Source organism: Canis lupus, chromosome 13, assembly GCF_011100685.1.
Source record: "Canis lupus familiaris isolate Mischka breed German Shepherd chromosome 13, alternate assembly UU_Cfam_GSD_1.0, whole genome shotgun sequence".
NCBI classification, from domain to species: domain Eukaryota; kingdom Metazoa; phylum Chordata; class Mammalia; order Carnivora; family Canidae; genus Canis; species Canis lupus.
In genome coordinates this window covers 58,958,445-58,970,785 of record NC_049234.1, presented here as the reverse complement: position 1 = coordinate 58,970,785, position 12,341 = coordinate 58,958,445, and the positions used below count along the sequence as shown (strand labels likewise).

The 12,341-nt window shown below is 38.7% G+C and overlaps 1 protein-coding gene across 9 annotated transcripts in view; it reads right to left on the bottom strand.

Annotated features, from left to right (window-relative positions):
• Nucleotides 1-12,341, bottom strand: part of STAP1 (signal transducing adaptor family member 1) — a 57,088-nt gene that overhangs the window by 15,632 nt on the left and 29,115 nt on the right. For all 9 annotated transcript variants that reach the window (XM_038556204.1, XM_038556207.1, XM_038556202.1 and 6 more), the window contains 4 exons: nucleotides 10,707-10,879; nucleotides 8,964-9,092; nucleotides 2,971-3,040; nucleotides 701-797 (listed from right to left, as the gene is read on the bottom strand). In XM_038556204.1, coding sequence (XP_038412132.1) covers nucleotides 701-797; nucleotides 2,971-3,040; nucleotides 8,964-9,092; nucleotides 10,707-10,879 — 469 coding nt within the window. The remainder of the gene's footprint in view (nucleotides 1-700; nucleotides 798-2,970; nucleotides 3,041-8,963; nucleotides 9,093-10,706; nucleotides 10,880-12,341) is intronic.

The window sequence follows — 12,341 nt, the reverse complement described above, 5'->3', positions numbered from 1 at the left end:
AAAGGCTGGAAAGAAAGTATCACATTCAACCTGCCCTGCTTTGCCAAAAACAACTGCAAACAGGGCCAATTTCATGGTCATGTGAACTATGAAACTGCCTAGGATCCCATTCTTGGTTTAATGATCTATTATCACTGTTTTGAAATTCTTAATAATTTATGAACAAGGGGCTTCACAAATTCTGTAGCCAGTCCTGACTACTCCCTCCTTGTTGTCTTACACTCAGACTTATGCTTTTATAATGAAACAAGGTTCTCTCTCAAGTCACCTACTGCCTAATGGCCAATTCCCAACCTTCATCCATTTTAATCTGACTAGAGCATCTGGTATTGTCGACAGATCATACTCTTAAATCCCGTTTGGTTTCCATGGCTCTATTTCCATGACTCTGTATAAGGATGGTTTTCATCTTAACTTGTTTGATAAAGCCGAGTAGAATGATGGATGAAATTAGTAGTCACAATATATGCCTTATGGCTTTTCTTTCTCTAGAGTGGGATAGTACTCATCCCCCAGAATATATTGGTACTCCCTTAATTTCACAAGGTCAGTGACAAAATGACTTACAAATAGATTTAAAAGCCGAACTCCATTCCTACCTGATTGGTATTACAAAACATATATGGGGGGCGGGGGGGAGTGGAGGCGAGGGAAAGTTGTTGTTTTGTTTTGCTTATACAGCAATAAAATACAGACATACCAAGGGTTTCATCAGTGGAATATATAAATGGTCGTAAATTTCCTCGAGTCTCCTTCATGAAATAATCAATGACACTGAAAAGGTTTGGGAGTGTAACCTGTATGAAAAGTGAGAGAAGGCTCAGGGTCATCCATGTTAAGAGAGAGTAAAAGAAAGCTCATGTGAAATTTAATGAAGATTGATGTGAATTTCCTGACCTCTAGAAAATCATATCAATACCTCACTTCAGTGAGGTACTGAATGGCTAATGTTTCCGACCCATGCATTTTCCTTCTCTTTTATAATATCTAATTCCCTGTTGAGAAATTTCCCCCTCCCCATGGGGTACATTTTGGCGGACAATAATTAGGTACTCTACTCTTTCCTAGTTATTGCATGAGAATGTGACTCAGGGTAGACCAGAAAGTGTTCCCTTCCTGAAGTTTGAACTTGAGCAGAGGAACAAGGAAGGATAGCAGATTCCTAATCAGATGGTTCTTACTACAGTTGACCCTTGGACAATAGGAGTTAAGGATACCAACCCCTGTGCACTCAAAAATCCACATTATAACTTTGACTCTTCTCAAAACTACACACGAAGAGCCTACTGTTGACCAGAGGCCTTACCAATAACATGATCGGTTGATTAATACATTTTGAGTATGTTATATGTACCTTATACTCTATTCTTAGAATAAAGTAAGCCAGAGAAAAGGAAATGTTATTAAGAAAAATCACAAGAAAAATACGTTTACAATACTGTTTGTACTTATCAAAAAAATCCACATGTAAGTGGACCCATGCAGTTCCAACCCGCATGTTGTTCAAGGGTCAACTGTACAAGTGACTGCTTCCTAGTCCCTGGAGATCTTCTAGCTTTCCAGTCATTTCATGTGCTTCCCATGTTCTTAAATCTGTCTTTGCTTAAGTTAGTTATTTGGTTTCTTCTGATTGAAACCAAAGAACCCTTAAAGCCAGAGAATTTAGCATTTTAATATCTCACTGTAACAGGGTAATTTACTTGGCTGAAAGTAGCTGAAATGTGTTGCCACCCCCAAACCAATATTTTCATACAAGTAAAATCAGGTTAAACCTGAATATCCCTGGTAAATTTGAAAGAAAATAAAATGACAACCTGGTTGAGGGATAGGATAGGGGAATGTGAAAGGGGAAAGAACAATCCAGGCGGTTAGCTTTCCTTAAACTGGATGCTATTTGGGCTAATTACAGATAAAGGAGCCCCAGTTCACCAGTCCGACCTGGTGTTCTTCTTCCTGACCATTGCTTCCAGTCAGTTGGCTATTTGGCTTATTCTTCAGCAATCCAGTGGTTTGTTTCCTTCATTACAATTTTTGAAAAAGCCCTGGCAGGCATGGACATGAGAGCTGAGAAGCTCTAAAAGGCATTTATGGCAAAGATGTAAGTGGAACATATGAGTCAGCAGCTTCCCTCCTCTTGGCAAAAGTCAGGACTGCATTCTAAGAAATAGGTTCTAAACATAAAATAAAATTCAACCATGCTGCCCCTTTTGCTATCTGAGCAACACAGTGGGCCTGGAGAGACAGATGCACTAAGCTCAGTTTTAGAGGTGTTAAGATACATATCTTCAAGACTCATGAGTTCCATGTGTGTGATATAACTTTCCTGGTCCCACTGCAGCCTGACATCACACGACCGTAGTCCCTTTTCCCAGGACCTGGACCACAACCCACATTACTACCTTTACCTGCATAACAGTAATTGCCTCAGGGCAATGATGAATATTCAACTAGATGATATATGTAAAGTACTTATTTCTCTGCCTAACCCAGTGACCTAGTGATTATGATATCATATCATTAGCTCCATGGTAAGGTGATTGGGGTAGAAAAGGGGTTGCAGACTAGGAATAGAGCATTTCTTCATGATTATGTTGCTATTATGAGAGAGATTTCCAAACTGCATGACAGGTATTAGAGGACTGGGCACCCACAGATTTTTTTCCCCATTAGAAATAAGCACATTGAAATACGGAGAGTTAGAGGATATAAAACAGATATTTAACAAAAAAATTTTCCCCTCTCTGAAATAATTGTATTGATAAAGACTACAGAAAAACAAACATAGAATCGTTAGCACACTCTCTTCTACGGCGCCTCATCTACCTGCTTCTGGATCTCACTTATCACCCTGGTTATCTGTCATTTTCGGCACTATGTTCCTAGGCAAGGGCTTTTCTATCTTTCTTTAAATTCTATAAGGTAGAGTTGGGGAAAAACAAATTCCTCAAAGACAAGGAAATAGCTACTTACAGGTCTTTCCAGTTCAATGGTGTAGTTTTTTCCTACACTCATCACTTTGTAGTGCTTGATTCTTGGCAAGCTAAAATGAAAAAAAAAAAAACTCCATTTGGATCAACTCAAATTAAAGTGAATATAAAATATCTCCTGTAGAGTAAACCCTATGTTTCCATTTCCGTAGTTAGGCAAAAAAAAAAAAAAAAAAAAAAAAAAAGGTGGAGGGTAATGATGGCTTTTATTTTGTTATTTACCTGGTTCTCTATGTCTGTTTTTAGGGAGTTATACACTAGGAATATAGAAACCTGGGTCATTGAGTAGGTGAATGGATAACCGAAAAAAAGGAATCAAGAACTAAAAATCTTTCAGGCAAAAATCATTTTTTATGCCAGTAATTGACAAAGCAAGGCAACATTATAAAATCCTGCATAGGCACATACAAATCAGATAGTTATTCTCTAGATTAACAGGGAAGTAGAAAGAATTACTGAAAGAAAATCACTTTCTACTCTACCCTCATCAGTATTCCTATCAGAATTCCCTGGATGGCTGCTCTTTCTGCTAGCTCATATACCACCTTGGACACTGCTAACTCTGGGGCTGACTCACAGATACAGAAAATGCTCTGTGAGAATGTAAACCACTAGGTGAACCATAGTGTCTTCCTCTTCTATGGTCACATAGAGCTCTAAATTATTACCACCCTAAACATGGTATTTTATCTATTCGCCTTTGTCTTCCAGCATTAGGCACACAGTATTTATGAAACTGAATTTTTAAAATATTACAAGTCCATCTTATAGTGCTATTTGCTACGACTGATTTATACTGAGAGCAGAAGTCAGTAGGTTCGCCTTGAATTCCTTGGATTCATATGACAACAGTGTCAGGACCAAGACGTCTTGTAATGTTGAAAAGTTAAAAGTATTTATTACACTACCATCGGCTTGAAAGAAAAACTAATTCAACATCTATCCAATTTACAGAAGTGGTCTAAAGCTGTCTATCAGGTTAAGTTTGTTGGCAGGGCCTCCCACCTTCTATTTTATCCCCCGTCTCTCCATTTCCAGGTCACATTCCTCTAGGACTGAATTACACTTCTTTTCAAGGGACTTTTTCCTCCTCTACCACAATATCCAAATATTCTCTCAATTGACTATCACATTGGAAAACAGCTTTTATTTATTCTATTCCGGTGGCTTATTCTAGGACTTTATTTTTAAAACATGGGATGAAATCTAACCTTCTCCCCCCTAAATAACCTCTCTCCTAAGAAAAAAAACTAAAAATAAAAAGTATTCTTTATGTTACCCTGTAAGTGGTGACAACGGTTGTTGTTAGTAATAGCTATTATATCATCATCATCATTATCCATAACAAGGCTATCGGAGGAAAAGTAGCAAACAAAGATTAACAGAGTTTCTTGGAACTTTGACTAAGAGGACTAAGTTCTGAGGCAGAAAGTAAGGTAGAAAAAAATTCCATTGAAATCACTTAGGCTTTGAATCTCCCCTTAGACTTGTTTTTCTTTCATATTTTGTTTTGTTTTTCCAAAGAAATAAAGATAGAGGAAAAAATGAGATTGATAAAATTTGCTAGATTGAGGTTTATTGATTATGATCTCAAAAAAGAAGTAACTTGTCATTTAGCAGGTGTATGGCCTTAAATGTTATATAAATACTTGGTTTTAGCTTCTGACTTCAAGTTTTGTAAAGGAATTAATTTAGGGTCAATATGTTCTAGTGTTTCCTTGGCTAATGACTTTACAAAGTATGTATATTACTAACTTGTCATGTGGTCACAACAATTTTAAGAAAGCCAAACCACTAGGTTTGTTGTAAGAATAGCTCTATGTCTTTTGAATTCACACATCACTGCTCTGGGTAAAGTGAGATGATATTTTACATGGAGAGAGGAGTCAGCTGATAATTTGGTACTATGTGACTTTTGCTTTTTCCTGAGAACTACGATCTTCCCTCCCACAGCTGATTTGTCTACAGATGGAGATAATTTTACTTTCAAGCACTGTTTTGTAAACTAACCTGTCCTTTTCAGCTAGTATTTTACCAGACACAGTCGCCTAAACTTGCATGGCTGCACATTTCTCCTACAACCCGTAAGAGAATGAATTGGCTTTGTGGGTTGTTACTCACCTGTGTTCAGATGCTTCCTAAACATCTAGATTTTTTGCCAAAGTCTTTACATTAAGCTCTACAGTCTAACAAACTAACATCCTACTACTCTCTTCAACTGCTACAACTTCATACAGAAGATATGAAATCTAGGACTTCTCAAATTTCTGTTCAGAAGCATTAGACAATACATATGACAATCCCTAATATCATAGATATATCTGGCTCATAAGGAAAATTGGTGCAACAACAGTTAAAAATTTTCATGTCCATTCCAACCATAAACTATTCCTAAATAAGCACATACCCACTCTAGCGTTAGAACATGCTACTTTGACCATTCCTCTCTCTCTGCTTTCTAAATTTGAACTTTTGGGAGGAGGAGGATTAGTTTTATGAAATTTTATGTTTTTTGGACCATCAGCTGTATAAAAGCACAAATTTCTATATGAATTCAAACTGGCAGTGACTTTCCTGAAATTAGAAATAGGAAATTTGATATAAACTCCCTTGCCAGACTCTTTCTTATGAGTTTAAATTTGACTTAAATATAATACACAATAAGTAAAAACTGTGATGTTCATTTCATATCCTAAGTATAGAAACTCATTGAGTTTGGTCACAAACCACATCTACAGCAGAAAATGCTGTTATTTCTGATAGTTCACGTTTACGGAAAATGCAGTGCAAAAGCTGGGCTAATTTAAACCCTCTTATAAAGAGCTCAGGCTGCTATTGTGCAGAAAACACATGGTCTTAAAGAGTCATTAGCTCCTAGGGACTTTGTTCATTTCATACAGAATAATAATACATTATTCTGTATGAAATGTATTCACATTCATAGGGTTCACATGCTAATGAACTGAACACTCAATCCAACCAAGAAAAGAATAAAATGAAGGGAAAAAGTTAATCATCCTCTTGCATCATTTAGCTTTCCAGCAGTTAAATTTTTAAAAACAAAATCTGAGAAACAGATTTTAATTCAGTTATATATGCTCTTAATTTTTAAAGGTATATTCAATTCAATTTCCTAAGCCCTGTAAAAGAACAGCCTCCTTGACCAGGATGTACTCAACAAAAAAATTCACTTTTCTCCCAGGACTTCTAATGTAACGGCAGTCACAATTTTTATTTCTTTTGGATTTGTTTCAAAATAGCCAATTGAATTATAAATCAAATAAATTAAAATTGAGTAATCTGTGATATTCTATCATATTAGTTGAAAATACATTAACTCCAAATATCAGCCTTTGTAATAAAAAATAATGAAACAGGGGACCCCTGGGTGGCTCAGTGGTTGAGCTCTGCCTTCAGCTCAGGGGTCCTGGAATCAAGTTCTGAATCAGGCTCCCTGCATGGGGCCTGCTTCTCCCTCTGCCTCTCTCTGAGTGTCTCTCATGAAGAAAAGAAGAAAGAAAAAAAGAAAAAAGAAAGAAAGAAAGAAAGAAAGAAAGAAGGAAGGAAGGAAGGAAGGAAGGAAGGAAGGAAGGAAGGAAGGAAGGAAGGAAAAAAAGAAAGAAAGAAAGAAAGAAAGAAAGAAAGAAAGAACGAAGAAAGAAACGAAAGCTCGCGCTTGTTCAGTAATACGAAGTTCTGCCTGACCTTGAGTATCACCGCCCTCACACGCCATCCCTCACTACCTCCCCCAGCCCCTCCGCCCTCCCGCCTCCTCACACTCCCCTCCCCTCCCTCCTCCCCCCTCCCTCTCCCCCTCCTCTCCCTTTCTTTTCTTTTCTTTCTTTTCTTCCTCCTTCCCTTCTTCCTTCCTTCCTCTCCTCCCCCCCTCCCTCCCTCCCTCCCCCCCTCCCTCCCTCTCTCTTTCTTTCTTTCTTCTTCTTCCTTCCTCCTTCCTTCCTTCCTCTCCTCCCCCTCCTCCCCTTCCCTCCCTCCCTCCCCTCTCCCTCCCTCCCTCCCCCCCCTCCTCCCCCCTCCCTCCTCCCTCCCTCCCTCCCCCCTCCCCTCCTCCCTCCCCTCCCTCCCTCCCCTCCCTCCCTCCTCCCTTTTCTTTCTTCCCTTCTTCCTTCCTTCCTTTCTCCCTCCTCCCTCCCTCCCTCCCCTCCCCTCCTTCCCTCCCTCCCTCCCCCTCCCTCCCTCCCCTCCCCCCCCTCCTCCCGCCCCTACAAGACCAAGCATGCTACGTTGACATAGATATTCATTGTGGAAACACACACACACACACACACACACACACACACACACAGACTCTCACTTCACGCACAGAACTGGGCCCTGATCTACTCTCTCTCATTCTTGCCACCTGTTCAGGGCACACGGCTGTTGTATAAAGACCAGCCTCTGTTTATATGGAGTAATGGGCAAATGATGAAACTTGTTGGACCGTGGCTCTTTTTCCTGCTTTTATTCACTGTCAGTGTCTTCATACTTCATATATTTAGAATTATTGATATTTATAGTGGACTGGTAGATAGATTCATTGACAGATATGTTACAGCTAAAATAATTAATGGAATATTATCCCCAGAAAGAATAGCAAATTCAAGAATCAAAGTTCTGGTTATGCTTTTATATGAAAGATAATTACTTATTGAACATTTTCATTTAGGACAAAAACCTGTATTTTAATTTCATTATCAGTTGTCAAAGTGTTAACTAACCCAGAGTGCCCATTTATTGAAATGCAAGATTTCGTAGACTTAGAGCTGGAGTGGACCTTAGCAGATCCAACCACCTTAGCTACATGGAAAAACCAACTTTTGCATGTGTCACTGACTTTATCAAAGGTAAAACCATTTTACTAGAAAGAAATTCTTAACCTTGACAAGAGGTTCCCATGTGGTCCTTTTTATAGATGTCAGGTTATGTTACCTCTTCTCCAGAATCCTCTCGTGTCATTCAGAGTATATAACTCTTGCCCTACAGTGACCTGGAGGGCTCAGAGTGATCAGTCCCTCCCCCCACCTCTGAAATCTCATGTACCACTATTTGCTTGTTCACTGCATTGCAATCACAGTGGCCTCTTTTTGTTTTTGAATAAACCCAGCCCTCTCCTGCCTCTGGGCACATGTATTTAATGCCTGGAATGCTCCTGTCCCAAATATTGGCATGGTTTCTTCCCTCCCTCCCTTCAGGGCCCTATTTAAATGCTAGTTAATAAAGCAGGCCTTCCCTGACCACTCTGTATTAGGACAACAATAGTGGGGCCCCTGGGTGGCTCAGTAGGTTAAGTATCTGCCTTTAGCTCAGGTCATGATCCTAGGGTCCTGGGACTGAGCCACATGTTGAGCCCCATGTCGGGCTCTGTGCTCAGCACAGAGCCTGCTTCTCCCTCTCCCTCTGCCTGCCGCTCCCCCTGCTTGTGCATGCACTCTCTCTTTCTCATTTTCTGTCAAATAAATAAAATCAACCAAAAACAAAACAAAACAAACCAAAACAATAGTAATCAGAAAATGTTTATCCATCATCGCTGAGTGTTCCCGTATCTGTCCTATTTTTTCCATAGATCTTATTACTATATATATGATTTCTCGTAGCTATGTGTTTATTTATCATCCATCTTCCCTTACGAAAATGTAAACTCCTTAAACCAGGGATGTTGTTGTGTTCACTACTCCATTCTCAGTACCTAGAATATTACTTGGCCCCATAGTAGATGCTCAATAATATTTGTGAAACAAATGAATGAATGAACAACAGAACTATACCCAGGATCAAAGTAATTCACCCGTTTTTCTTTTTCCCTACTGCAAATATTACCCTTGGCTCAATCTTTAGGATTGTTTCCATAACATTCTTTGCCTATTATGTTTATCTAGTCCCAACAAAAACACATAGCAGATGCTGATCTTGTGTGACTTTGCTTTTTAAAGTGATACCATGCTTTTAACAATCCCATACTTTTTAAATTAAACATACTCTATCTCCTGCCGGATGGTGATGGAGTAGCTTTTACTGTCACTACCAGGTCTCAGGATCATATTTCCCAAAGAAGGGTTCTTCTCAAGCATCTCAGTTGCTTCTTTCCGGGACACTGAATAAAAACATCTACAGAGGTGAGACAAAAAACGGGATTTTTTTTTTTTAACTGATGAAGATCATTACTTGAAAAAATGCTACCAAAGTAACTCTAAGAGCTGCAGTTATTAAGTTTTCTTAACTTAATTCCCAGTTTTATTAGTCCTATTACAATGATATAATTACTGTTATTATAATCTTGTGCCATTATTAAATATACCTTATGCTTAAGGCCTCCTTCCCTCATCCCTCCAAACCTCTTTCTTTAACCAAAAAAGGCCTGAAAAATTATTTGTTGGTCAGTATGTAATCATCATTATCACTTGAACAGCTAAGCCAGGAATTAATAGTGTATCCCCAGCTCATAATCTCAGTTTATATAAGCTCTTGGATAAATATTTGTTGACAGTTTCCCTTCAGGGATGCAAAGCATTTTTTTATATGCTTCTCTTGTATGGTCTCAGTTTTAAATAACTGATTTTTTAATTTAAATTCAATCAGCCAACATATAGTACATCATTAGTTTCAGATGCAATGTTCAATAATTTGTGTTTAATACCCAGCGCTCATAGTATCACATGCCCTCCTTAATGCCCATTACCCAATTATAAATAGCATATTTAAAGGTATGTCTGCATTCACTCCTTTTGGTATAATATGGCTTTCTAATGGCATTGGTGCTATTTTTATGTGTCACATTTTTAAGAGAGCACTTCTCATTTTTATAGTAAATATCATAGCCAATGAAAAGTCTGTTTTATCAACAGAGAAAAATCTGGCAGGATTTGCAATACCCCCAAATGTTAACAGTGAATATCTCTGATTGGTACGACACAGAATGATTTAAATATTCTTTTTATCTATATAATAAAAATATTTTACTTGTTTTACTGAGGAAAAAAGGAAAAGAAGCACTCTTTGTGACTTTTAATCTGTCAGGCTATCAGATGTCACTGATTTCAGCTAAGAGTGATGGTAGGCGGGTTTCAGCCATTACAGTCCAGCAAGACTATGCCTAAGAACCTGATGTTGTGATGGAACCAGGACAAGTTTCACCAACAAGAAGACCACAATTCCAGGAGGAAATGGCTCACAATCTTCGTCACCCTTTCCAGCAAAATAGGAGTAAAAAATAAAGGTGTTGCTGAATTCAGCCTCTTCCTTTTCCCAACGATACCTTATACACTTTACACAGGGTCTTCCTCAAGTTCAAGCTCAATGACCACTCACTGATTGGACAATTGAATAGAACATTCAGATACTTAAAATTCTTTGGTATAGTTTTCTGACAGAAAATCAGTCATTCATAGAGTTGCATGATGGAAAAAAAAAAACATCTTTTCCTTCTTTCTACATAGCAGAAAGGTTTGGGTTTGAGCTTTGGAAAGAATATCTATTTGGTCTACAGATGTGGGTGGAAGGGGATTTCCTGTGTGGTAAGAGGGTTGGTTCAAACCTGCATTTTGCATTTTGTTGATCATGACACAGAAGAGGAAATATGGCATCGACTCAGAGATCTAATGTTTATCCACATGACACCTTAGTGCCCATGCTTTATGAAGCTCAATGGTTCACTCTCTTTGGTAATTAGAAATTAATATTAACAATCTGATAACAAACCCCATAGTTAAGTGGTCCACTTACACTGGCATAGGGCTCAGTACATCCACATAATCTTCAACTGGTTCCTTCTCCTTTCCCAGAGCTGAGCTTGGCATCTGCTCTGTCTCAATCCTCCTTTTTTTCTCTCTCTCTAGGACTTCATGCAGTCGAATTACTTGCCCAGGGAGGAGTGACATGTGTAGGGGGACGGACAGCTGAACCCAGTGAAAATAGTAGGCAAACAAGAAAGCAGAAAAACGAACTGGTATTAGCAAAAGGAGAGTCCTGTGGTCCCCAGGGCCTTCAGTTATCTGACACAGATGGGTGGATAGGATGGTGAATGGAGGGTCCTGGTGTCTTAAAACTGCCTCCAAACCAGCCAAACAGCTTTGACCTGCACACAGTGCCCAATCTTCTTCCTAGAAGTGTTCCGTTCAGCCTGGCACACAGCAGAGTACACCCACCTTGCACCACAAGCTAATTCAAGTAATGACAAACCTCTCATTTTTCCTTCTGTGCTCACTAGTTCTTGGTGCCAGGGAAGTCCCAGAGCACCTGCAAGGTGCCTTGCTTTCCCACGGCCAGCCTGGAATTAGCTCCACCAGCCATATCATAATGTGGAACTGAGCTAGAACTCTTCATTAGATAACTGAGAATTGGTAGTAAGAGGTCTATATTTTGGTAAATTTGTACATATATTTGAAACTTTCATTCCCACATTAGGATGATGATACTGCTCTACTTAGTTTTTTTCCCCACCTTTTCTAGATATGTATTTTGGATTAAGCAACCTATGCCCTCCTGATATTCATACCCCTGATTTATCTCACCTCATGACCCACTTACATGTTCTTATTAAATCTTATTGTTTCTATCTTATATATATATATATACACACACATATATGTGAAATTTGAAATAAAAACATAATAAGGGTATATAACACAAAGTTTTAAAGACTATTCTTCTGGATAATTAAGCTAACTAATAATCACTATAGTTATTTCTTTATATATCAATCCAGAAAAAAGTAATAGAATGAGGAGAAACTAATGAAAAAGCTACTGCTTAATAATTGTCTATTATGTCCCAAGCATTGTACCATTCCAAATCCTCATAGCAATACTATAAGATCGGTATTGTTATCCCTACTATACAAATAGAATTTTTAAAAAGGTTAAGAATAACTAGTCCAGGGTCACATTACTAGAAAGTTGTGGACTTAACCTCCAGTTTATTTAACTCAAAAGCAAAGTCTCCGCTCTTTTGACTACAGTCTGTGTTTCTCAAACTTCTGGTAAAGTTCTAATAATAGCGTGGTGTGAATATACACAGAGTGTTCAGGGAACATAGTAAAAAACATGTATAGGGCAGCCCGGGTGGCTCAGCGGTTTAGCGCCGCCTTCAGCCCAGGGCATGATCCTGGAGACTCGGGATCGAGTCCCACGTCGGGCTCCCGGTGCATGGAGCCTGCTTCTCCCTCTGCCTGTGTCTCTGCCTCTCTCTCTCCCTGTCTCTCTCTCTTTCTGTGCGTGTTTCATGAATAAGTAAATAAAATCTTAAAAAAAAAAAGTGTAGAGCACAAAATTTAAGACAACTTTTCTTCTCTTGGAAATTCATGTGAATTTATTTTGTATTCTGAACATACCTATGTACATTTTAATATGAAAATAGTGC